Source organism: Lithobates pipiens, unplaced genomic scaffold (genome assembly GCF_037356315.1).
Source record: "Lithobates pipiens isolate NorthernLeopardFrog02 unplaced genomic scaffold, aLitPip1_a1.2 Scaffold_23, whole genome shotgun sequence".
Taxonomy (NCBI): Eukaryota; Metazoa; Chordata; class Amphibia; order Anura; family Ranidae; genus Lithobates; species Lithobates pipiens.
This window is the reverse complement of record NW_027507785.1, coordinates 194,545,422-194,568,871: the sequence shown is the minus strand read 5'-3', so window position 1 is coordinate 194,568,871 and position 23,450 is coordinate 194,545,422. Positions and strand designations below refer to the sequence as shown.

General features: G+C 41.2%; 1 protein-coding gene across 3 annotated transcripts in view; it reads left to right on the top strand.

Moving 5' to 3' along the window:
• CAMSAP2 (calmodulin regulated spectrin associated protein family member 2) overlaps positions 1 to 23,450 on the top strand; it is a 180,667-nt gene that overhangs the window by 74,471 nt on the left and 82,746 nt on the right. For 2 of the 3 annotated variants that reach the window (XR_013262371.1, XM_077452723.1), the window contains exons 3-6: positions 8,391 to 8,552; positions 9,597 to 9,680; positions 11,618 to 11,650; positions 21,554 to 21,695. Coding sequence is in view for 2 of the 3 variants with exons in the window: in XM_077452723.1 (XP_077308849.1) it covers positions 8,391 to 8,552; positions 9,597 to 9,680; positions 11,618 to 11,650; positions 21,554 to 21,695 (421 nt within the window). In the remaining variant the exon portion in view is untranslated. The remainder of the gene's footprint in view (positions 1 to 8,390; positions 8,553 to 9,596; positions 9,681 to 11,617; positions 11,651 to 21,553; positions 21,696 to 23,450) is intronic. The other variant, XM_077452724.1, reaches the window with a different exon arrangement.

The window sequence follows — 23,450 nt, the reverse complement described above, 5'->3', positions numbered from 1 at the left end:
CCTATCTCCATTTTATATGTTCTGCATTGAAACTGGAATGTATAAAAGGAGATTAAATGCAGTACTTGGCAGTTTTTTATATAACCCCTTCTGTTATACTGCTTTCTGCCTGTGTTGTCCATGAGTGACCTTTTACATTGCTGTATGGACAAGTCATCTAATTTTCCATCTTCGTGATTCATGCCTTTCTTGTAGTTGTTTTTACCTTTTTTTTTTTTTTTTTCCTTTGTCATATGACAGGATGATTTTGTGACACCGCCAACACCCCCAAGTCTGATCAGCCAAACTGAAAACTTTCAGGCAAAGTTCTGTTTTTCTTTTAATACATTTTTTTTCTAATGAGTACATGGGTTTCCATTGCTGGCCTTGTTTTCAAAATCCTAGTTCTTGGCTTTAGTACAGAAATGCAGCATGTGAAGTTGAAACTCCTGATCTATAGTTTTGGCTCCTGTTTGACTCAAACTATTAAAGCCAGGGATTCAGCATGACAGCCAAGTCATTTTTTATTTTTAAGCGACTCTACTTATTTTTCTCTTGATGGATTTATTTTAACAGAGCACAGATGTAGTGTATACGGTATACATATGGTATATCTCTTATTTTAATGAAAAAGCTCTTGCGCAATCTGACCCTTTCATAAAATTATTTATTTCAGATACTTGTATAGCACCGTCAATGTACGCAGTGCTGTACATATATTGTACATTCACATCAGTCCCTGCCCTCAAGGATCTTACAATATAAGTGTAACGACAACTGAGCGGGAGAAATCCTCCAGAAGAAAGACCATTCAGGACTATTTGAAAAGGTCGGACTTGCTCATCTTTCAGATGAGGAGCTGACCGACTTAGAGAAACCCATCTCAGCAGATGATGTGGCCCTGGCGATGGCACAAGTGCAACTGGGCAAGGCCTCGGGCCGGATGGCTACTCTCTCCTTCATTACAAGACCTTCGGAGATCTTTTGATTCCACACTTTCTACTGATAATGCAGCGGGAGAAGGGACTGTCCTCCCAGGGGACGCATTGCTTGCGTATATCACAGTGATTCCAAAGGAGGGTAGGGATCCCTTATATTGCCATAACTACTTGCCGATCTCCCTGTTAAATGTGGATCTTAAAAATATTCACCAAAATCCTTTCCATACGTCTGATGGACCCTTTTGACAGCCATAAAGAAGGATCTCCAGAACTGGCAGCATGGTCTGTTCTCTTGGGTTGGGCGTTGTGGCATAGGGAAAATTTGGGCCCAGAAACCCCCTGGTATGCTCAATTATTCTGAGACTTCCAAAACTGCGGGGCAGGATTTCCTTGCCGAATGCTAATCTCTACCACATAGCATGTCATCTAACACGTACCCTGGACTGGTGTTGGCACGGTTCTCTGAAACGATGGTTGCAAGTAGGGCAAACCCTGGCGGGGGCCCAGTTGGATGTATTGCCCTGGCCAAGTAGGATATTGGATCACCCCATGGTGGGGGAAACGTTGCGGATCTCCCAGAAGGCATTGCACAATTTATTTGTCGCACCAATCCCGTCCTTGCTCACTTCTATTGTTGGAAATCTGGCTTTCAGTCCTGGACTCAACGATTGTAGATTTTTTATTTTTTTTGTCAATTTTTTGTAAATTTGTTTTTATTAACAGATTTTCAACACAAACAACACATACAAACACATGACCCAGAGCCCCCCCCCCTCCCATACCCCTGTGCAGCCCCCCAGTCGATATCAGATCTCAGAGCATGTTCATCAGCCGTAACCCACAGATAAAAACTAGCTCCCCAAAAAGTAATGATGTACCCTGACTGAAGGCACAACAGAAAGACCCATAGAGCTCATAGCATCAACCTGCCCCGTGCACCTATTGGCTATCAAGGAATCCTCTCCCCACTCAGCAAACTAATTCAAAGTATCTTTGGCGTCTAGCCAGCCCTGCCACACTTTCTCAAATTTCTTGGAGCATCCCCTACTTAGGTACGTGGCCTTGTAAAGTGGAAGTGCTTTGTTAATCAGGCTTTTCCAATATGACACAGTAGGTGGTTCAGGTTTTTTCCAACATTACAGGATGGCTTTACGCGCATAGAACAAAGACAGAGATATCATAGTCCTTTGTGCCCTTCTAGGAGCCAACTCCTCCACCAGCCCCAGCAAACAAACCGCGACCGTAAGAGGAATCGGCACCAAAAGGACTGTTTGTATGGTGTCCGTCACTCCCCTCCAAAAGTCTTTAATCTGTGGGCACTGCCAAAATATATGATCAACGATTGTAGATTTCTGAAATTGAAGTCGGTCGAGAGGTCACAGGTCCGACACTTCCTCACGACTGGACAGTGGAAGAATAGGCAATCAAGCGACCGAGCCCTGGCAGGGCTCTCATTCTGGCAAAAATTACAGTTCGTTAATTTTATTGCTGCTTTGCCCTCCCTGGAGGCCTTCACAAGTCATCTAACCTCCTTTGAGTTGATCAGCCTGGAGCAGTCTCCATTGAGACATGCGATTTCCTTGACTTACCAACTATTGATATCCTCCGGACTTGAGACCTCCCTATATTGCCAAGTGGGAGTGCAAGCTGGGATTACAATTTACAGACACAGGTCGACCGGTTCCTCCCTTTTTTCCCACAAAACCTCTATCTGCGCTGGACACGAAGAGGTGGGATATAAAGTGTTTACTCGGTGATACTACACACTGGAAAAGCTCCAAAAGATGTTCCCTCAGAGTATGGACTTGTGCTGGAGATGTGGGGAGGCGACTGGTTTGCTTCTCCACATCTTCTGGTCTTGCCGCATCCTTCAGTCCTTTTGGACGGAGGTGCATCACATAGTTCAAAAGTTCACTGATCGGTTACCATGGACCCCCGAATTCTGCCTTCTGCATCATCATGGGATTCTTATTAAGATTTATAGGAGATCCATACTGCGTCTCCTGCATGCACCTGCAAAAAGCTGCATCCCCGTACTCTGGAAGCAGACACAGCCATTGGTAGCCATCTGATTGAAGAAAGTAGCGGACATTAATGTAATGGTGCACTTGGTGGCCACAGAGAGGATTACGTGAGAAATTCCTCAAAGTGGTTTTTACTGGCACAAATTCTTCAACTCTGAGGAGTTTGTGAAGCTGGTGTCTTAGCTCCCTCCCCTGTGGGGTGACAACTCTGGAGGCTCCCTGGACAGAGGTGGTGTGACTGGTTGGTATTTTCTCTTCAACTGGTTCATTGTTGAAAGAAAGCCATAAGAAATCCCGTTTACAGTTTGCAAGAAGCCACGTGGGGGACATAGAAGATTGTGCTTTAGTCAGATGAGACCAAAATTTTACTTTTTAACCTCTAAGCAAAATGCTATGTGTGGTGCAAAATTAACACTGCACATCACCCTGAACACACCATCCCCACTGTAAAACATGGTAGTGGCAGCATCATGTTGTGGGAATGCTTTTCTTCAGCGAGAACAGGGAAGCTAGTCAGAGTTGATGGGAAGATGGAGCCATATACAGGGCAATCTTAGAAGAAAACCTGTTAAAATTGGCAAAAGACTTGAGACTGGGGCGGAGGTTCACCTTCCAGCAGGACAACGACCCTAAACATACAGCCAGAGCTACAATGAATGGTTTAGATCAAAGCATATTGTTAGAATGGCCCAGTCAAAGTCCAGACCTAAATCCAATTGAAAATCTGTGGTAAGACTTGAAAATTTCTGTTCACAGATACTCTCCATCCAATCTGACAGAGCTTGAGCTGTTTTGCAAAGAAGAATGGTCAAAAACTTCACTCTCTAGATGTGCAAAGCTGATAGAGGTACCCAAAAAGACTTGCAGCTGTAATTGCAGCGAAAAGTGGTTCCACAAAGTATTGACTCGGGGGCTGAATACAAATGCACGCCACACTTTTCAGATATTTATTTGTAAAAAAAAAATTGACAACCATTTTAGCATTTTCCTTCCACTTGATGTCATACCAGAAAAATAGAAGTGTTTCTTCTTAAAATGGCCCCCCAACCAATGCCAGATGGGGAGGAGGAGTCAAGCAAACTCAAAACTGCCACTGGGGAGACTCTAGGGCAGAGAGACACAATTTTTGAATAACATTGCATCCTTCTAAATAGTCTAACAAAACTCAAAATGGGGATTATTAGCAAAAGCAAGTAAAGTGAAAGTCATAGAAAATGGGATAAAAAGGGATAAAAAAAATCAATCCAGCAGACTAACTTAAATCCATATACTGTCTGTCAATAGCAGTTGGGTCAAAGAGAACCATGATGATAAATATCAGGTACTATAAATAAAAGATGAAAATGTCCAAATATTCTATAGAGGGAAACCCCTACAACCCAAATGGAGACACTTGCGTAAAGAAATACCTAGGTACCAAGCTCTGCCCAACATGTTTCGCCTGACATCATATCCCTGATGACGTTAGTAAGGAGGAAACTCTTTGGGCTGAGCTTGGTGTTTTTAAGGGAGGGGTATTGCTATGACTGCGTGGAGGGACATGTAATTTGAATGTGTATCATCCATTGCATAAACAGCAAAGGATTGTATATGCAAGTGATTGTACTGCTTTTTTAATCCTAAATTTTATTTTATGGAATAAAATGTATGAACACTTTGGATGTTTCTGTTTTCCCTTTGAGCTGTTATATGGGATTAATTCCCTTGAGCTGGAATGGCTGTATGATCCACGAGGTTGACCTTTGAGAGATAATTGATCTGGGCTAAAGCTCTGTTTGGTTTGGAAGACAACTGATACCTGTATTCTTCCACAGGGTAGTGCACAGTGGTGTTTTTCAAGAAAGAGTGACAAAAATCCAACTTTATTCACTATTTGATGCATTGACTTATCACTTTGTCATCTTTGTATCCAACAGTATCTTCCTCAGATGATCTCGGCTAGAGATAGGTGGATACATCTGAAATTCTTGCAAAGAGCATATTACTCTCCCTGGAGATTATCTAATATATACACTACTGTTGACTCAACCTGCCCTACATGCCATAACGAAATTGGCACTTTTATTCACATGGTTTGGCCTTGCCCTCCTCTACAGACATTTTGGAAGGATGTGGTGGCTGAGGTTGGGGCTATTAGTGGTTTGGTGGTACCTGTGGAATCTTTTTCTCTTTTTCTTTACTACTGGGGATATGTGATACAATTTATACCCCCCACCACAAAAGATTTTCTTTTCTATGCGCTGTACTATGCCAAAAAATTCATCCTTCTCAATTGGAAGGTGTTCCCCCCCGGTGCAGTAGTGTCAGTCCCTGGTTAATCGTGAATTGCCTTTTTGTATAAGCTTACCTATGGTGGCTGCAATTGCCCTCAGAAATTCCATAAAGTTTGGGAGGCATTGGTTAAAGCCAGAGATTTAACACTATAGAGCTAGTGGAGTCAAGCTGTTTGGTGTTTCCTTTATGCTGTGCCCCCTCGGTAGCTGGAGCTCCGTTGGTCTCATCCTCACTTACCCTTGGCCTGCCCCCCATTTTCAATCATACCACTTCCCACTCCCTTTTCTTTCTCTCTTCCCTTCTTCAGGCGGGGTGATACTTAGTGCACTTCGCCTGGGACCTATCTAGCAGCCTGGAGAGCGATGTCAACAGATGCTGTTTGAGAAAAAGGTCAGTGTATTAAACGTCACATACACTGCACTTTTGCAATTGGCATATTAACACTAATAGATTATTAAGGTGCTTTCACACTGATCCACAGGTGCACCAAATGCAGGAGTTTTGGTGTGCTTTCAGGCAGTGCACCATAAATTATATGAAAAAAATAGAAAGTCTATGGCTCAGTGCAGTTAAGCCCCAGGTGCACTGTGCTGCACCCGCAGTGCTGGTATACTGCAGCTCGTTAGTGTGAAAGCAGCCTTCTAGGGAGCTCAGGACAAAAGGGTTTGTTAAAATTTGTGTTTTTTGGGGGTGGTAAAATCCAATAGTTCATTGTGGCCCTCGATCAGTTATCGAATCACTTAAAGCGGTTGTATACCCGCTGACGTTTTTTATATATATATATATATATATATATATATATATATATATATATATATACACACACACCTGAAAGGCATAATGAGCTTAGTATGCACCGCATATTAGCTCATGAAATACTTGGCTTAGAACGAGGCCCTGACATCTCACGCGATCCACGCCGAGGGAGCTGACATGTTCCCTCGGCGTGTCTTCCGGGTATCGCGGCTCCGGTGCTGTGAGTGGCCGGAGCTGCGACGTCGTCGGGAGATTTCTCTCTGGCAGAGTCTTTCAGCCGAGAATCCCCTTTGCGCATGCGCCGCTGCAGTCAGCGGCTCATTGCGAGGGGAATATCTCCTAAACCATACAGGTTTAGGAGATTTTTTTTTTTTACCTACAGGTAAGCCTTATTATAGGCTTACCTGTAGGTAAAAGTTCAAATTTTGACTATACAGCCACTTTAAGAGGGCCTCGCTCTTCAGAACCCCTGGTTTAGACTGTAGGCTATGTTTGTATACTGGTATATTCCCCTTTCTAATACTGTGGTTCTGTTGACATGTAAATGTGACCTATAGATTTTGTTGTAATTTCTCATTGCCAATCTCTGTGCCTGCCATTATTGTTCGTGAATTTTCTGTTACTGTATTTTTTTCTTTTACGTTTTGACTAAACTTTACGTTAAACTAAAAAAAAGTATAACGTGCATGTTATTTTTTTTAAATCTAGTCTTTACAGCCTCTTTAACTAATATTTTAAATTGACTCTTTTCCTTTGTTGATGGTGTTTTCTTCACCTTCCTTCATTCTACCTTTTTGGTTTACTAGAAGTATAAATACTTTACATTGCAAAATGAAAGGCTACTTCAGTTGTCCAGTCAAGTGTAAGCAAATCATGTTTTCCCTTGCACATAAGTGGAAGTGAACACAATTTCTCTTTATTTAATAAACTGTTAACTGTGAACCTACACTTTACAAAATGATTGTTCACCTTCTAAGTGAACAGCCTCTACTTTTTATAGTAAATCAACCCCATAATGTTTTATCTTTTTATGCATGTTGTGGAGAATCTATATTTCAGACAAGGTAATTTGTAATTTATATGTCTGTGTTTTCACAGCTCCTGATAAATGCATGAATCTCTCAGACATATTACCATTGTTTAATTGTCTGGAGTTATACTTATTCTGTGCAGCAAGACCCTATAATAACTATAATTAATGTTTTCTAGTCTGCCTGAGCCTCTAATTGTGTTGGACAGAAAACTACTAAAATTTGCAGCTTTGCAATTAAATTAAACTAAAAACGCAGTCATAACTTTAACACAACTTTTGGCTGAAAGTTATTTATTTTTTGTTTTTTTCATTATACTTTGATCAAATCTGAAAAATTTTAAACGTTGTATTTTAAAGTATTTGGCCATATTAAAATTAATGCAATACATCTCTTAATGCTTAATACATGCTTATTTCCTCATTTTTGTGCAACTTGAATGTTAGGTTTAAGGCCACTTACTCGTTTAGTTTTCTTCTTAAATATGGTTGTTTCTAGAGCAGTGTCAGGACAACCAGGCAGATTACTGGGAGGTGAGAGAAAGATTGTCCTATGTACTGCTTTGACATGTACTTAAAACCCTAACAAAAGTATTAGTGAGATTATGCTTTAATCATCTTGTCCAGACACATGAAGATTTACAATAGCTCAGCCTAGTGAAAACTCTGAAGACATTTAGGGCCTATTCATATTTATGAGATTAGTTCAGTACGGTAATGTACATTTTCCTATACCTTGCTTTAAGGCAGCCTATTCATTATGGCTGACATAAGTGCACAACCCTTTTGTAACAAGGCAGTACACCACAGCATACAGTAATGCATTGCTCTGTACTCGTCAATTAGTTGGGCCGCCATTCACAATATATCAGCTCCGCAATGCACCCCACAGAGCAGTTTTTGCCATACGTTGTGAGAACGTGTGTTACGGTGCGCATTGCCACAGGCCACAAGTGTGAATGGACCCAAAATAATTTAACAATATTATTTTACATTGCAAGGTCACATTGTATCTGCTTTGATAAGAATCTGACTTCTGTTTTTGCCATTTCCAGAAACTGGTTAAAGATGAAGCTCAGTATTTTGTCGCCAGTCTAATTATAGTGATGTTCTGTGAATTGATTTCCAGTCTCTTTTGGCCGCATAAATAATAAAGTAAATGTAAGGGTCTCTCTGACTGCTTACTGGGTGGTATTTAATAAGGGAAATATCTCTTCAACCCTAAAGCTGAATAGTTGGTGATGTGCAGCCAATCTAACATTATTGGTAAAATTGTTAAAATATATAAGCTCTGAACTATTACTCTCAGAATGTCATGAATATTGAGTTGCATACTACTGTCTTTATGGTTAGTTAGTAATACTTTTATCTGTTGATTTTTTGCAGAGTGCTCATCTGGCAATGCTTGACACTTTGATGATGGCGTACACAGTGGAGATGGTCAGCATTGAAAAGGTCATTGCATGTGTCCACAAATATTCCCCCTTCTTTCAGACTGCTGACCTGCCTTATGACATTGAAGATGCTGTCATGTACTGGATTAATAAGGTAGGAAACCTGTGGGGGTACACTTAATTAAAACTCATGCTGTATTGTATGTCATTTTCCTTCCCAAGTTCCTTTAGTATATTGTACATAAGCTTAAATTAACTGAAGCTTAAAGGAGAAGTCCAGCCTAAGCTCATTTGGTTGGAATTCTCCTACGAGTCACAGGAGTGCAATTCATTTTGCAATCCTGTGACTCTTTCAGCAGAGAGTGGACTGAAGTCCGCTCTCTGCTGATGTCAAAGGAATCAGTCCAGGCACCACATCATCCCAAAAATGGAAGCCTGGATCTGCAATGTGCCTGGACTGATGCCCGTCTTAGCCTCTCGGTGAGCCACTGAGCGGCTGAAATGGCAGATCCCTGCCCCTCCACACCTCAGCGCTCCAGTGAGCATGGAGGAGCGGAGAGCTGCTGATTGACAGTCAGCAGCTCTCCCCTTGGGGAGCTTTGAGAACTGAGCCAACGGCGATGTCCGATCACTTGGTTCTCAATGCAGAGGCGTCGAACCCATAAAACCCAACCCCCAAACCCATATGTGGCCACTGTCATTAATGGTTCAATAATTTCAAATCCTGCTCCCAGTTTTGAGCATTGTTTAAAATTATTAGCCCATGTGTGAGCTCAAGAGAGCTAACAGATGGTCTTTAAGGATGGGCTCAAGCATGTTCCGTACCTGTGATTAGCTTTGCGCAGTGTCGGCTTCCTGGCGGGTGCGGGCACGTGGAGTTGCAAACACGCCTGAGCCCACCCTTAATGGTTGTACACTGTTTGAATGTGCACTCCGCTCTTTCCTCTGCTATGGCGGACTCTACATCAGGTCCTTATTTAATAGCAGATCTTGGACCCTTTGTTCCCTGTAAGATATCTGCCTGGCTGAAGCCCTCGCAGGTCTGAAATCAGAGATGATGTTTAATGTAGAAAAAAATTCTCATTAGTTGCCAAGGATGTATTTGCACGTTACGCTATACCTTGATTGAGATTTTGTATGCGAGTATACCATAACACCTACTATAATGGGAGTGTTAAATCTTTTCTGTCTATTGTAGGTAAATGGACACCTGAAAGGAATTCTGGAGCAAGAGCAACGAATAAAAGAGCAGCAGGATCTTGACCTAAACACTACACAGAAGGTATGCTGGGATTCTGAATTTTTAAAGTGTATTACAAATAAACAGACCTGGTTGAGTTTTGAACACACTGTTTATCGGAATCTCCTCCCAACAACTTAATTGCTTTTTGTTTTGCATTTTTTGGCTTTGTGTTTCTGTATATAGTGGTAGTGAATAAAGATGAGCTCAGGTGTGTTTGCAAGTCCACGTGCCCATGCTCGACAGGAGGCTGACACTGTGCAGCGCTAATCGCAGGCAGGGAGACATTTCCCGCTCCACGGCTGCACAGCTCGGGAAATGGCTCACTACCTGTGATTAGCGCTGCAGTGTCAGCTTCCTAGTGGGTGCGGAAATATGGACTGGGAACACGCCTGAGCTCATCCTTAGTAGTGAATAATGGGTTTAAAATCTTCCCACCGGAGATCACAAGGTCTCATGTAGGCTGGCTTCACACCTGTGTGTTATGTATGTTGATACAGCTTGCGTAGCCCACTGAAATCAAAAGAAAGTGCAAGAATATTCATGCAAGCTCACAGTGACATATGTTACTTTGCATCAATGAGCACATTAAAATGTTCTACAAATAGAACGCATAGATATGAACCCAGCCTTATATATGCTAAACAAAAGAAATTGAACACTGGATATTTCAGTTACTGGTAACTGGGTATATAATGAAACATATGGGTTGATTTACTAAAAGTGGAGAGTGCAAAATCTGGTGCAGTAGTGCATGGTAGCCAATCAGCTGCTAACTTCAGCTTGTTCAATTAAGCTTCGACAAATAAACCTGGAAGCTGATTGGTGTCTATGCACAGCTGCACCAAATATTACTATTAAGTAATATTAAGTAATACTGTACTGTCCAGTTTTAGTAAATCAACCTCCTTAGTTTCAGCCCTCAGTTGAGTGCTGGATAGTTGATTGTTAAACCAGACCTTAAAGACATCCATTCTTTATTCAGTACACCTTGAGGACACACACAAACCTCATTAGCTTGCACAGCCTATCTGCATTCCTCTGCTCTCCTGTGAGAATCTGAGGCCATGTTGATTGTGTGCTGTCCTCCAGGAATTCGAACCTGCCTACATATTTATTTTTCTCTGCAATGGACTGTAGAATTTTGTGTGATGAAACATATCATTGGAGCTTTGGTGCACAGCGTTTTTGGGACTGTACCCTAATGGTGGTTGATTAATAGACAACATTAAACCAAAATCGAGAACCACTCATAGCATATTGCCATGCTAAGAGTTTCCAGATTCTTTACAGGATGTGCTGAGAGCTTTAAGGAGAAAACTCTTGAATCTGAGTGGGTAATGAAAGAAATAAATATATGCATACTTTAATTTCTGTTTGACGTTCCGCTTTATGAAGGTTAGTTATGAAGTGTTTAGCCAAAACCGTTTTTAATTTAGAGTAGGAAAGCGTTAACACATCTGCCAGGGTATTTTTTTTTTTCTGTGTCTGTACCTTTTTGAGGAATTTCCTTTCACTTCTTGTCCTAGTGACACAACGGGATGTTAGAGGAAATCTCCCAAAATGAGGGATACTGCCCCGTTAGACACGTCCCAGGAACAGGTCCCTGTACTGAAAGATTTCCTTTTACCTCTTGATCCAGGGACAACTCTAAAATTTTGGTTTCCCCCCACTCTTTCTCAGTGACCAAGGTCACCAGTGCAAATAGAGGGGGAGCGAACCTCTGCAAAGGGAACACAGACAGCAGTAAAAACTTGAGTTTGACAGAGGGTCTGACCCTTACCCACTTTAGCCAAAAACAAAAAACAGGCTTTATCTAGAGATAGACTTTTTAAGTTTTTGCATAATTACTACATGTGATACAGATTGTTGACATTTCAGGCTCAGGCTGCTTCATGTAGCTAAATCTAATTCATTCTTTCTCTGTTTGCTTTTTCCTTGCCTTGCTTTCTCTGTAATTCCCACTGCTCCCTATGAAGTCTTCTTCCAAATGGTTTTGGAAACTGGTCCCTGTAAGTGCCGCTCAGCTTCTAATGTGTAGTGGATGTTTTTATAGTGGCTTGTCTACCATATCGTGCTCTTTTGTCCTCACCATTCACCCCATTTTACAGCAGACCATCGTCCTATATGCCTTAGATGTTCATCTAATTTTCATGTAGTGCATGCCATGCCTGTCCCAGATTATGGTCAAGCTGGAAGCTGCAGCTTCCTCCTTACTGGGGTATGTTAGAGTTGGTAATAAAGTTAAGGCTGAATATCTGTCTCTTTTTACATGTATGCCATTCCCCAACAGTTCATATCTATGCATTTTAACATGGTGATTAACCACTTGACCCCCCCCCCCCCCCACTGGGCACTTATACCCCCTTCCTAACCAGGCCAATTTTCAGCTTTCAGTGCTCTCACATTTTGAATGACAATTACTCAGTCAAGCAACACTGTACCCATATGAAATTTTTGTCCTTTTTTTTCACACAAATAGAGCTTTCTTTTGGTGGTATTTAATCACCACCTGTTTTTTTGCGCTATAAATGAAAAAAGACAACATTTAGTTTAACATTTTTTTTTCTTTTGTTATAAAATTTAGCAACTTTTAGTAATTTTTCTTCATAAATTTTGGGAAAAATGTATACTGCTTACATATCTTTGGTAAATATAACCAAAATCCGTGCATATTATTTGGTCTGTGTAAAAGTTAGTCTACAAGCTATGGTGCCAGTCACTGAAAATTGATCACTGACGGCCTTTCTCATTGCTTGAGACACTAACAAGCCAACAAAGAAAGTACAAATACCCCCCCAGATGACCCCTTTTGGAAAGTAGACATTCCAAGGTATTTAGTAAGAGACATGGTGAGTTTTTTGAAGTTGTAATTTTTGCAATTGTTTGCAAAATTCAAATTCTTTCTTTTTTGATTCTTCCATAAAATTGTCATATTAACAGGTTATTTCTCTCACATGATATATGCATTCTTGCAACTACACCCCAAAACACATTCTGATACTCCTCCTGAGTATGGCAATACCACATGTGTGAGACTTTTTGACAGCCAGGCCACATGCAGAGGCCCAAAATGCAGGGGGCATAGTCAGGTGTTCTAGGGACATATATGACACATTTTGAACCTTTTGAAGGCCGCGAAGCACCAGGACAATGGAAACGCCCACAAAATGACCCTATATTGGAAAGAAAATACTCCAACATATAATCTAGAAGGCACGGGTGAGCACTGATGTGGCATGGGTGGGCACAAATGGGCACGTATGAGGTACATATTGGGCACGGATGAGGCATGAATTGGCACAGATCAGCACTGTGGGCACTTCAGACCCACCCCACAGCGCTGCTGCATCGGCTCCCTCCTCTCCTTAAACTCTGTACCGATTAGTGTGAGGAGAGGGGAGAGAGCTCAACTGGACATGTGCCGGTTTGTTGACAAAAGATCTCTCCATCATTGGAGCGATCGCATGGTAAAGGGCTGCTGTCATTGGCCCTTTACCCTGATCCGTGATGCGCCTGGTCAAGAGAACCTGGCGATCGTGGATGCTTCTAGGTGCGCACACCAGGGGGCGTGCGGGAAGCGCGAGTTTGGGAGGACATCTTTGGACACTCTCCCAGAACTAGCTGACTGCACTGTAGATGGCTATGGCCTGGTCAGCAAGTGGTTAAGGTGGTATTTGTATTGTGCAGGCATTTTTTAAGTTCTCAGGAAATTAGGTAGACTGTCAGTATATCAAGGTGTCAATATTGAATCCTACGGGCTAAGACTGGGATGCCATTAAAGTTTGTGTGTGTAAAGGCAGGCCCAATACTGTGTGTGTGTGTATGTGTGTGTGTATATATATATATATATATATATATATATATATATATATATATATATATATATATATACACACACACCTCTTTATACTGGTGTATATATATCCTCATAAATTAAATGCATTGTTTCCGAACCCAGACTTGAAATATATTGGACTTATGCAGACAGTTGCACATAAACACATTTTTTTATGGCCTATTGTTTAGGTCAGTCCATTGATCAGGAATTGAGGTGCTCCCTAGCTACTATAATGCTGTTAGACTGCAGAGCACAAATGCAGTAGCATACAACCTTGTGTTAAAGTTCAGATGACATGGTCACAGTTTCCTAACTTTGGCAGATGTGTATAAAATGGTGTCCTGTCTATAGGCAGTAGGATTGGCAGTTCACAGATGTACCCGAGTCGGCCTTGAATCTTAGGATTTCTGAGAAATTAAATTTAGACTTGCTGTATGTCTGGCTTGGGTCATGTTCTTACAGAAGGTGTGGGCTAAACTTACCCTCATTGTACATGGCATTAAGGATGCATGTTCTTTTCTGGAAATAGAATGACCAGGTGAAATCGGGTGAAAGCTGTGTTATCCAATTGATTTCACTTGTAAATCCTTTGTCAGTGAGGTAGAAGAAGGATTTCCAAGCCTGCAGACAGCTGACCCATGCATTGTGTATGTAAGGGACTGGAGTGGAAAGGTGTGTGCTGTCATACTAGTTCTCTGAAACGTGTCATGAATGAAAATGTGTCTGTGGTTTTCATGTACAGGCGCATCCAATGTAAGCCCTGAAGTGGTCCATCTGCAAAAAGGCAGCCAGCCAGTCAGCGGCAACCAGTGTTTGAAAAGAATGCACGTTAACGAATAGTACATCGGTAGTGACAGTCTAGAAGAGCTTCAGTCCATAAAAATAAATAGAAAATGCCAAGCTGGATACAAACCAGGAGTATGTTGATGGTGAGAGAGACTTGATAAGGCAAATGTCTTAATGCCCATGAAAAACCAAAGAGAGAAATATTTTCTTGTTGTCTCTTTGCTAAGTACAGCATCTAATCCTGATATTTTTATTTAAAATACCATCAAGGGAGCAATTTTGTGCAAGAGATGCATAATTATTGGCACAAATTTACTAATTAATGGCAGGTGTTTTTTTACCGTAAGCCCAGGTTCACACTAGCATACAGTTGTATGGCTGAACTCGCATTAAATTCGCAAGAAAAAAAGTGCGGGCACTTTTTTCGCCACACTGAAATCGGATCGCATGGGTGTTCTTCTTTGCACAGAATTGGATTTTTGTGCAAGGTCGCATTTCGCACTGCGATCTGTGAACCAATCTGGGGGTGTCATTAACAATGTAGTTCGCAGAAGGCCGTGTGAACCGCCTGTGGGAGAGGAGTGATGCTGGAACCGGCGCTGGTTCCCGCATCTCACTAGTCTGAACCTAGGCTCTATCGTTTTTAAAAACAGAATGGTGTTAAGAAATATTAAAGGAGATATATATATATATATATATATATATATATATATATATATATATATGTGTGTGTGTGTGTGTGTGTGTGTGTGTGTGTGTGTGTGTGTGTGTGTGTGTGTGTGTGTATATGTGTATATATATATATATATGTATATTGTGTGTGTGTGTGTATATATATGTGTGTGTGTGTATATATATATATATATATATATATATAGTGTGTATATATATATATATATATATATATATATATATATATATATATATATATATATATATATATATATATATATATAATGTATGTATGTATGTATGTATGTATATAGCTCTATCTATAGCTCTATTTTATTTTATTTTTTTAGCTACAATAAAAAATATGTTGTACTTACCTGCGCTGTGTGGCGATATTGCACTCACTTCCTTACTTCCCTCACTTGCTCTTTCTAGAGTCCCCTGCCTGCACTTTTTGCTCCTCTCTTCCCTGCGATTACCCCTCAGTAAGCAGTGTACCAAAGGAGCACCTGTACAGGCATGCTCCTGAGCTGGGCGGTGTGCATCCATTGACGTCTCCTGCGGGATCAGGAAGAGAGCAGCAGTACTGCAGATGGGGACTAAAGGATACTACAACCTGACTTAATTGAGAGAGGACTTGTGTAGGTGTTTAGGGACAGGGGAAAGGAGCAGGTAGTGAAATTTTTAAAACATTTTTTTTTACCTTAATGCATATAATTCATTAAAGTAAAAAACCTTTTGACTCTAGAACTGCTGTAACAAAATCCTGTCATGTGAAAAGGAGGGACTGTCATTACTTACCCCTTCTAAACACGTGTGTTGCCTGTCTGTTTTATTGGCACGCAAGCTGCCTATGATTGGCAGAGTTTGAGATCATGCATGCCTGTCTGCTGCCTCAGCCAGTCAGATGAAAGCTTGTATTCATTAAATACAAAACTTTCTGCTTATTGCTGAGCAGCAATCAGCCAACACGATTTTGTTTCAGGAGTAGGATGGGAAATCCAATTGCCGAAACGCAGCGCTGTATACTGTATGTAGCTGAGGCCACATAAATTTCATACAGTGCTGACAGCTGTTGCATCAATTGGTGAAGGAAATGGTTCATTTGGACAGCTTTGTCAAAACAAACTATTTAACCACTTAAGCCCCGGACCAATTGTCAACCTAAGGACTAGAGGTCTTTTTACAATTTGGCACTGCACTGCTTTAACTGGTAATTGCTCAGTCATGCAATGTCCTACCCAAACAAAATTTGCGTCCTTTTCTTCCCACAAATAGAGCTTTCTTTTGATGATATTTGATTGCCTCTGCGATTTAAATTTTTTACGATATAACTGGCAAAAGACTGAAAATTTGGAAAAAAAAAGATATTTTCTACTTTGTTATAAAAAAATCAATAACCTCAATTTTAGTCCTACATTTAGGCCAAAATGTATTCAGCCACATGTCTTTAGTAAAAAAAAAAAATGTCAATAAGTGTATATTTATTGGTTTGCGCAAAACTTATAGCGTCTACAAACTAGAGTAAATTTTTTGGAATTTACACAGCTTTTAATTTATGATTGCCTATCTCATTTCTTGAGGTACTAAAATGGCAGAGCAGTACAAACCCCCCCCCCCCCCAAATGACCCCATTTTGGAAAGTAGACACCCCGAGGAAATTGCTGAGGGGCATGTTGAGCCCATTGAATATTTTTTTTTTTGTCCCAAGTCATTGAATAATGACCAAAAAAAAAAAAGTTTACAAAAAGTTGTCACTACATGATATATTGCTCACACATGCCATAGTTAGTGCCTTGCGAAAGTATTCTGCCCCCTTGAACTTTTCAACCTTTTGCCACATTTCAGGCTTCAAACATAAAGATATAAAATTTTTATTTTTTGTGAAGAATCACTAACAAGTGGGACACAATTGTGAAGTGGAACGAAATCTATTGGATTTTTGAAACTTTTTTAACTAATAAAAAAATGAAAAGTGGGGCGTGCAAATTTATTCGCCCCCCTTGCGTTAATACTTTGTAGAGCCACCTTTTGCTGCGATTACAGCTGCAAGTCGCTTGGGGTATGTCTCTATCAGTTTTGCACATCGAGAGACTAAAATTCTTGGCCGTTCTTCCTTGCAAAACAGCTCGAGCTCAATGAGGTTGGATGGAAAGCGTTTGTGAACAGCAGTTTTCAGCTCTTTCCACAGATTCTCGATTGAATTCAGGTCTGGACTTTGACTTGGCCATTCTAACACCTGGATACGTTTATTTGTGAACCATTCCTTTGTAGATTTTGCTGTATGTTTGGGATCATTGTCTTGTTGGAAGATAAATCTCCGTCCCAGTTTCAGGTCTTTTGCAGACTCCAACAGGTTTTCATCCAGAATGGTCCTGTATTTGGCTGCATCCATCTTCCCCTCAATTTTAACCATCTTCCCTGTCCCTGCTGAAGAAAAGCAGGCCCAAACCATGATGCTGCCACCACCATGTTTGACAGTGTGTGTTGAGGGTGATGAGCTGTGTTGCTTTTACGCCAAACATATCGTTTTGCATTGTGGGCAAAAAGTTTGATTTTGGTTTCATCTGACCAGAGCACCTTCTTCCACATGTTTGGTGTGTCTCCCAGGTGGCTTGTGGCAAACTTTAGACGAGACTTTTTATGGATATCTTTGAGAAATGGCTTTCTTCTTGCCACTCTTCCATAAAGGCCAGATTTGTGCAGTGTACGACTGATTGTTGTCCTATGGACAGACTCTCCCACCTCAGCTGTAGTTCTCTGCAGTTCATCCAGAGTGATCATGGGCCTCTTGGCTGCATCTCTGATCAGTCTTCTCCTTGTCTGAGCTGAAAGTTTAGAGGGACGGCCAGGTCTTGGTAGATTTGCAGTGGTCTGATACTCCTTCCATTTCAAAATGATCGCTTGCACAGTGCTCCTTGGGATGTTTAAAGCTTGGGAAATCTTTTTGTATCCAAATCCGGCTTTAAACTTCTCCAACAGTATTACGGACCTGCCTGGTGCGTTCCTTGGTCTTCATGATGCTCTCTGGGCTTTCAACAGAACCCTGAGACTATCACAGAGCAAGTGCATTTATACAGAGACTTGATTACACACAGGTGGATTATATTTATCACCATCAGTCATTTAGGACAACATTGGATCATTCAGAGATCCTCGCTGAACTTCTGGAGTGAGTTTGCTGCACTGAAAGTAAAGGGGCCGAATAATTTTGCACGCACTTTTCAGTTTATTTGCTAAAAAAGTTTAAAATATCCAATAGATTTTGTTCCACTTCACAATTGTGTCCCACTTGTTGGTGATTCTTCACAAAAATAAAAATTTTATATCTTTATGTTTGAAGCCTGAAATGTGGCAAAAGGTTGAAAAGTTCAAGGGGGCCGAATACTTTCGCAAGGCACTGTATATGTGGACTTGCACCCCAAAATATATTCTGCTGCTTCTCCTGAGTACGGGGATACCACATATGTGGGACTTTTTGGGAGTCTAGCTGCATACGGCACCCCGAAAACCAATCACCGCCTTCAGGATTTCTAAGGGTGAAAATTTTTGATTTCACTCCTCACTACCTATCACAGTTTCGAAGGCCATAAAATGCCAAAATAACACAAACCCCCCCCCCCCCCAATTACCCCATTTTGGGAAGTAGACACCCCAAGCCATTTACTGAGAGGCATGTTGAGTCCATGGAATATTTTATATTTTGCCATTTTGCGGGAATATTACAAACTTTTTTTTTTTTTGCACAAAGTTGTCACTAAATGATGTATTGCTCACACATGCTATTGGCATATGTGAAATTATACCCCAAAATACATTCTGCTTCTCCTGAGTACGGGGATACCACATATGGGGGACTTTTTGGGAGCCTAGCCACGTACGGGACCCCAAAACCAAGCACCGCCTTCAGGATTTAAATATAAAACGCTACCAAAAAAAACTGTTAGCGATAGCAGGGATCAGGCCCGACTCTGCAAACGCTGCAGTTATGTGTTTAGTGTTTGGTAAGTGACAGTGATCGATCGATACTGCACTTGGGTGGGCTGGGCGGAGGGGCAAAATGCAGGTGCTAGCAGGTATCTGGGCTGATCCCGCTAATGCATTTTTTTGGAACCCTAAACTGCTGGGGACGCTAGTATAGATCAGATATTGTTCTGTTCAGATACTATACCACTACGGGAGGTGTATGCTTTGCGCGTGGATGTTATTGGTACTGGCACTAACCTTGCGCTGCCTGGGGCGACGCATACCCTATCTGACCCTAAAACCTAATTGATATCACCCGCCGGTGACACTGTGACTGGGAGGGGGCGGGGCGTGATCAGGGGGTGACTGGGGGTTTAAGTGTGCCTATGTGTACCCACATGTCAGTGTAGTGTTGGTGCACTTACTGTGATGACTTCTCTCCTCGCCGTTCGGTCAAAAAGACCGCCCCAAGGAGAGTGGCATTACTTCCCCCCTGCCTGTGTTTACACTACACAGGCATGGGAAGCTTCTCATTCACCAGGAGCGATCGAGAGGGGATGGCCAGAAACCAACGGCCATCCCCTCATCCCGGATCGCTCCTGAAGCGAAATGGACCGCCGCAGCCAGCGGGAGGGGGTCCGATCGGACCCCCCACCCGCTGGAAGGCAGGCACGTACGGGTATAATATAATACTGTGATTCTGTACTTTTCAAATATGCTGCAGAAATCTCCCTCTACTCAGTTTGGCTACAACCATTTTAACTGTGGGCAGCTGAAACTACTGCCTGTTCACTTCCTGGATTTACACAGAGGCACACCTCCAGCTCTCATTGGCCCTCTTATGACTCGCCCCTCCTCCCTTCCTGGCAAACTTTCACAAGCCTGAGAGAGAGAGCTGTGCATGATGTCATAAGCATAGGCTAATGACCAGACAAGAAACAGGAAGTGGGCCGTATAAGTTATTTACTGGCAGAAAAAAAAATGTTTTACTATCCAAAGTTAAAACAACACAGGCAGAAGATTTAATGGATGGAAAGTAGAGCTGCACTATTCTGGGGAAAAATGAGAATCGCGATTCTTTTGCTTAGAATGAAAATCGCGATTCTCAAAATTTTACTGTGGTAATATTCATAATATGGGTACGATAGCACTAGCAAGCTGACTCAGACAGACTGTGGTGGGTAATATTCATAATAAAAAAAAATATATATATATATATGGGACAGCAGTTAGTGGCGGAAGGAAGGAACCTCACTCACGTGTTGGAAATCAGATCTGTGCACACTCACGCAGTGCTGTGTGTGTGTTTGTTTCCCAGTGTAACGGCATATTCGGCAACCCATCGCAGTTTGCTACGGAAGTCATGTTCCTTCACCACCATCTTACTACACCCCACACTCGTCCACAGTAAGTATACACTAATGTTGTTACACCCACCGGATTTTTGAATCTTTACATGTATTTATAACAGTAAAGTTAGTTTATATAGTGAAATACAGGACTTGCAACTCTGACGGCTTAGGTGTTGAATTTTAAAAGCAGCAAACTTCATTCAGATGAGCTAACATGTGGAATGAGCAGGGTTGGCGCTGCTTTTAAAATTCAAGATCTAAGTAGTCATACAGAGTTCTAAGTCCTGTATTTCACTATATAAACTGACTTTACTGTTATACGTGTAAAATGCAAAACTCTGGTGGGTGTAACAACATGTCCGCTTTCCCCTTTCTTAGTGTATCCTTACTGTGGACAAGTGTGGGGTATAGCAAGATTGCGGCGAAGGAACGTCCCTTCCATAGCAAACTACGATGGGTCGCCGAATATGTCCACTGTACCACCCAGGCATCATCGACATCCAGCTGCGAGCCGCATCATGCTATCTGATGACTGATGTCAGTTCTGGTTGCTGACATCGGTTCCAATATCCGCCATTTGAGTTCCACGCTGGTTACGTGATATCCGAAAATCACGGGTCATCCAGCCTGGAGATCGCAGAGGGGGGGGGGGGGGGGGGAAACAAGATCACGATCTTATCTCGATTAATTGTGCAGCTCTAATGGAAAGTTGAAAAAATGACTGAAGATCGCTTTAAGTACAGTCGGCTGGAAGTGCCTGCTACTGATGCAATGTACCCATAGACACTGAATTTGTCAGGCTGAGCAGTTATCTAATGTTTTTGAGAGCCCTGTGTACTGATAATGTATTTAACATTTTCTAAACACCAACTATTAAACGGAGTCTCAGTTATTCCAAGTTAGAATTCCAAGTGGTAGAATCTGCTCAATTCAATACATTACTAGTGAAGCCTGGATTGAGAACACCAGATATCACAGAGTACAGGCCCTGTTGACAATCCTCAGTTTTGTTGTGGATTTTGGAACTTTTTAATTGGTTGCCTTGGGTTTCTTACTGGGGAAAAATATTACATTTTTCAATGTTTCCTGAATATTTGTAAGATACTACTGCATGCTTTTTACATCTAAGGTTCCCCTTTTTTTGTGGTAGTCTGTGGCATGCGAAAAACACATTTTACTAATCTAGTTTTGAAAGTGGTGGTCTAGAAAGTTCAGACAGTCTATGTAAACAACATATATTTTTCTGCCAGCTTATTTCAGATGTTTTGTTAAATTTCTCCTTTTCTCTCCCTCTACAGGCAAGATACAGGAAGGAACAGTCTCTATACAAGCAATTACCATATATTCCTCTAATGGAGAACCTCCTAAAGGATGCAACTGATGGTTGTGCAATAGCTGCTCTCATCCATTTCTACTGCCCAGATGTGATCAGATTAGAAGGTACTAAGAGCAGTTTTGTCCACCAGAACGTGCCACCCTGTTTTTCAAGCGGCATTAAACACAAAAACAAAAATCTATTATATTGCAATTAGACATTGTGCAATCCTGAAAAATGTGTTTCGTTTTTCGGGTTTTTTTTTTTTTCCCCCGGAATTCAAAAATTCTGAATTTGGAAATAAGAAAGGAAAATTCTAAATAATAACTGACTAATATTAGTTATTTTGAATTTTCTGATTATAATAATTATTAAATTATAATATATTATCATATAGGTATTGGAATTTCCTTTTAAAATTTGGCTTGGTGAATGTAATGAATACAGATTTATCTGAAGTTACAAATGATCTGAAATAACGAATGCTGCATCGAAACAAATGGAACAGAACAAAATAATAATACGTTTTTTATTATTATTATTTTGTTACATTCCATTCGTTTAGATATGGCATTCGTTACTATGGATAATTCGTAAATTCGTATTTGTTATGCTCACTAACAGCTAAATTTGAAAGCAAATTCCAATACCTATAATTTAATAGTATTGGTTATTTTTAGTTATTTCAGTTTTTTGAATTTTCAAATTTTCATTCAAATTTTTGGATTTACGGATTCAACTTTCAGATTTTTTTCAAATAAATGAATATTTGGAGAAATTCTGATATTTCTGAATTAACGTATTTGTATGAAATCTGAACTAAACAAATTGCACATGTCTAATTGCAATTTTCCAATTTTTAGATGGGGTGACTGATTGTTAGTTTTATTTTTTAAGATTTAGACCAGGGGTTTCCAAACAAAGGGCCAGTTTACGTGTGTGTGTGTGTGTGTGTGTGGGGGGGGGGGGGGGGCATCAGAGTACCAGGGTCCCTGTCACCAGGCCATCAGAGTACCAGAGTCCCTGTCACCAGGCCATCAGAGTACCAGGGTCCCTGTCACCAGGCCATCAGGGTCACCCAGGCCATCAGGATCCCTGTCACCCAGGCCATCAGGGTCACCCAGGCCATCAGGATCCCTGTCACCCAGGCCATCAGGATCCCTGTCACCCAGGCCATCAGGGTCACCCAGGCCATCAGGATCCCTGTCACCCAGGCCATCAGGGTCCCCGAGTACCTATTTGCAGCCCATGCCTCATAGAATATACTTTGGGGTGTTTGCTTTCCAAAATGGGGTCATTTTGTGGGCAGTTCCACTGTCCTGGTGCTCCAGAACCTTCAAAAGTGTGATGGGTAGGAATGAAATGAGATGTGTCATTTATGCTCCTAGAACGCCTGAAGGTACTACTTCAATGTTTGGCCTCTGTATGTGGCCAGACTGTGTAAAAGTCCTACACATGTGGTATTGCCATACTCTGGAGCAGTAGCAGAATGTGTTTTGGGTTGTCATTTTTGCTATATACGTGCTATGTGTTAGAAATATCTTACAAATTGACAACTTTGTGTAAAAAAAAAAAATGCATTTTCATTTTTTTTCCACATTTTCCAAAAACTTTTGGAAAAAAATGAACCATTCAAAAGACTCATTATGCCTCACAGATTATACATTGAGGTGTTAGCTTTCCAAAATGGGTTCATTTTATGGGCAATTCCATTGTCCTGGTACTCCAGGCCCTTCAAAAGTGTAATAGGTGGCTGTGAAATGAGATGTGTCATTTTTGCTCGTAGAATGCCTGAAGGTACTACTTCAATGTTGATGCTCTGTATGTGGCCAGTCTGTGTAAAAGTCTCACACATGTGTTATCGCCATACTCGGGAAGAG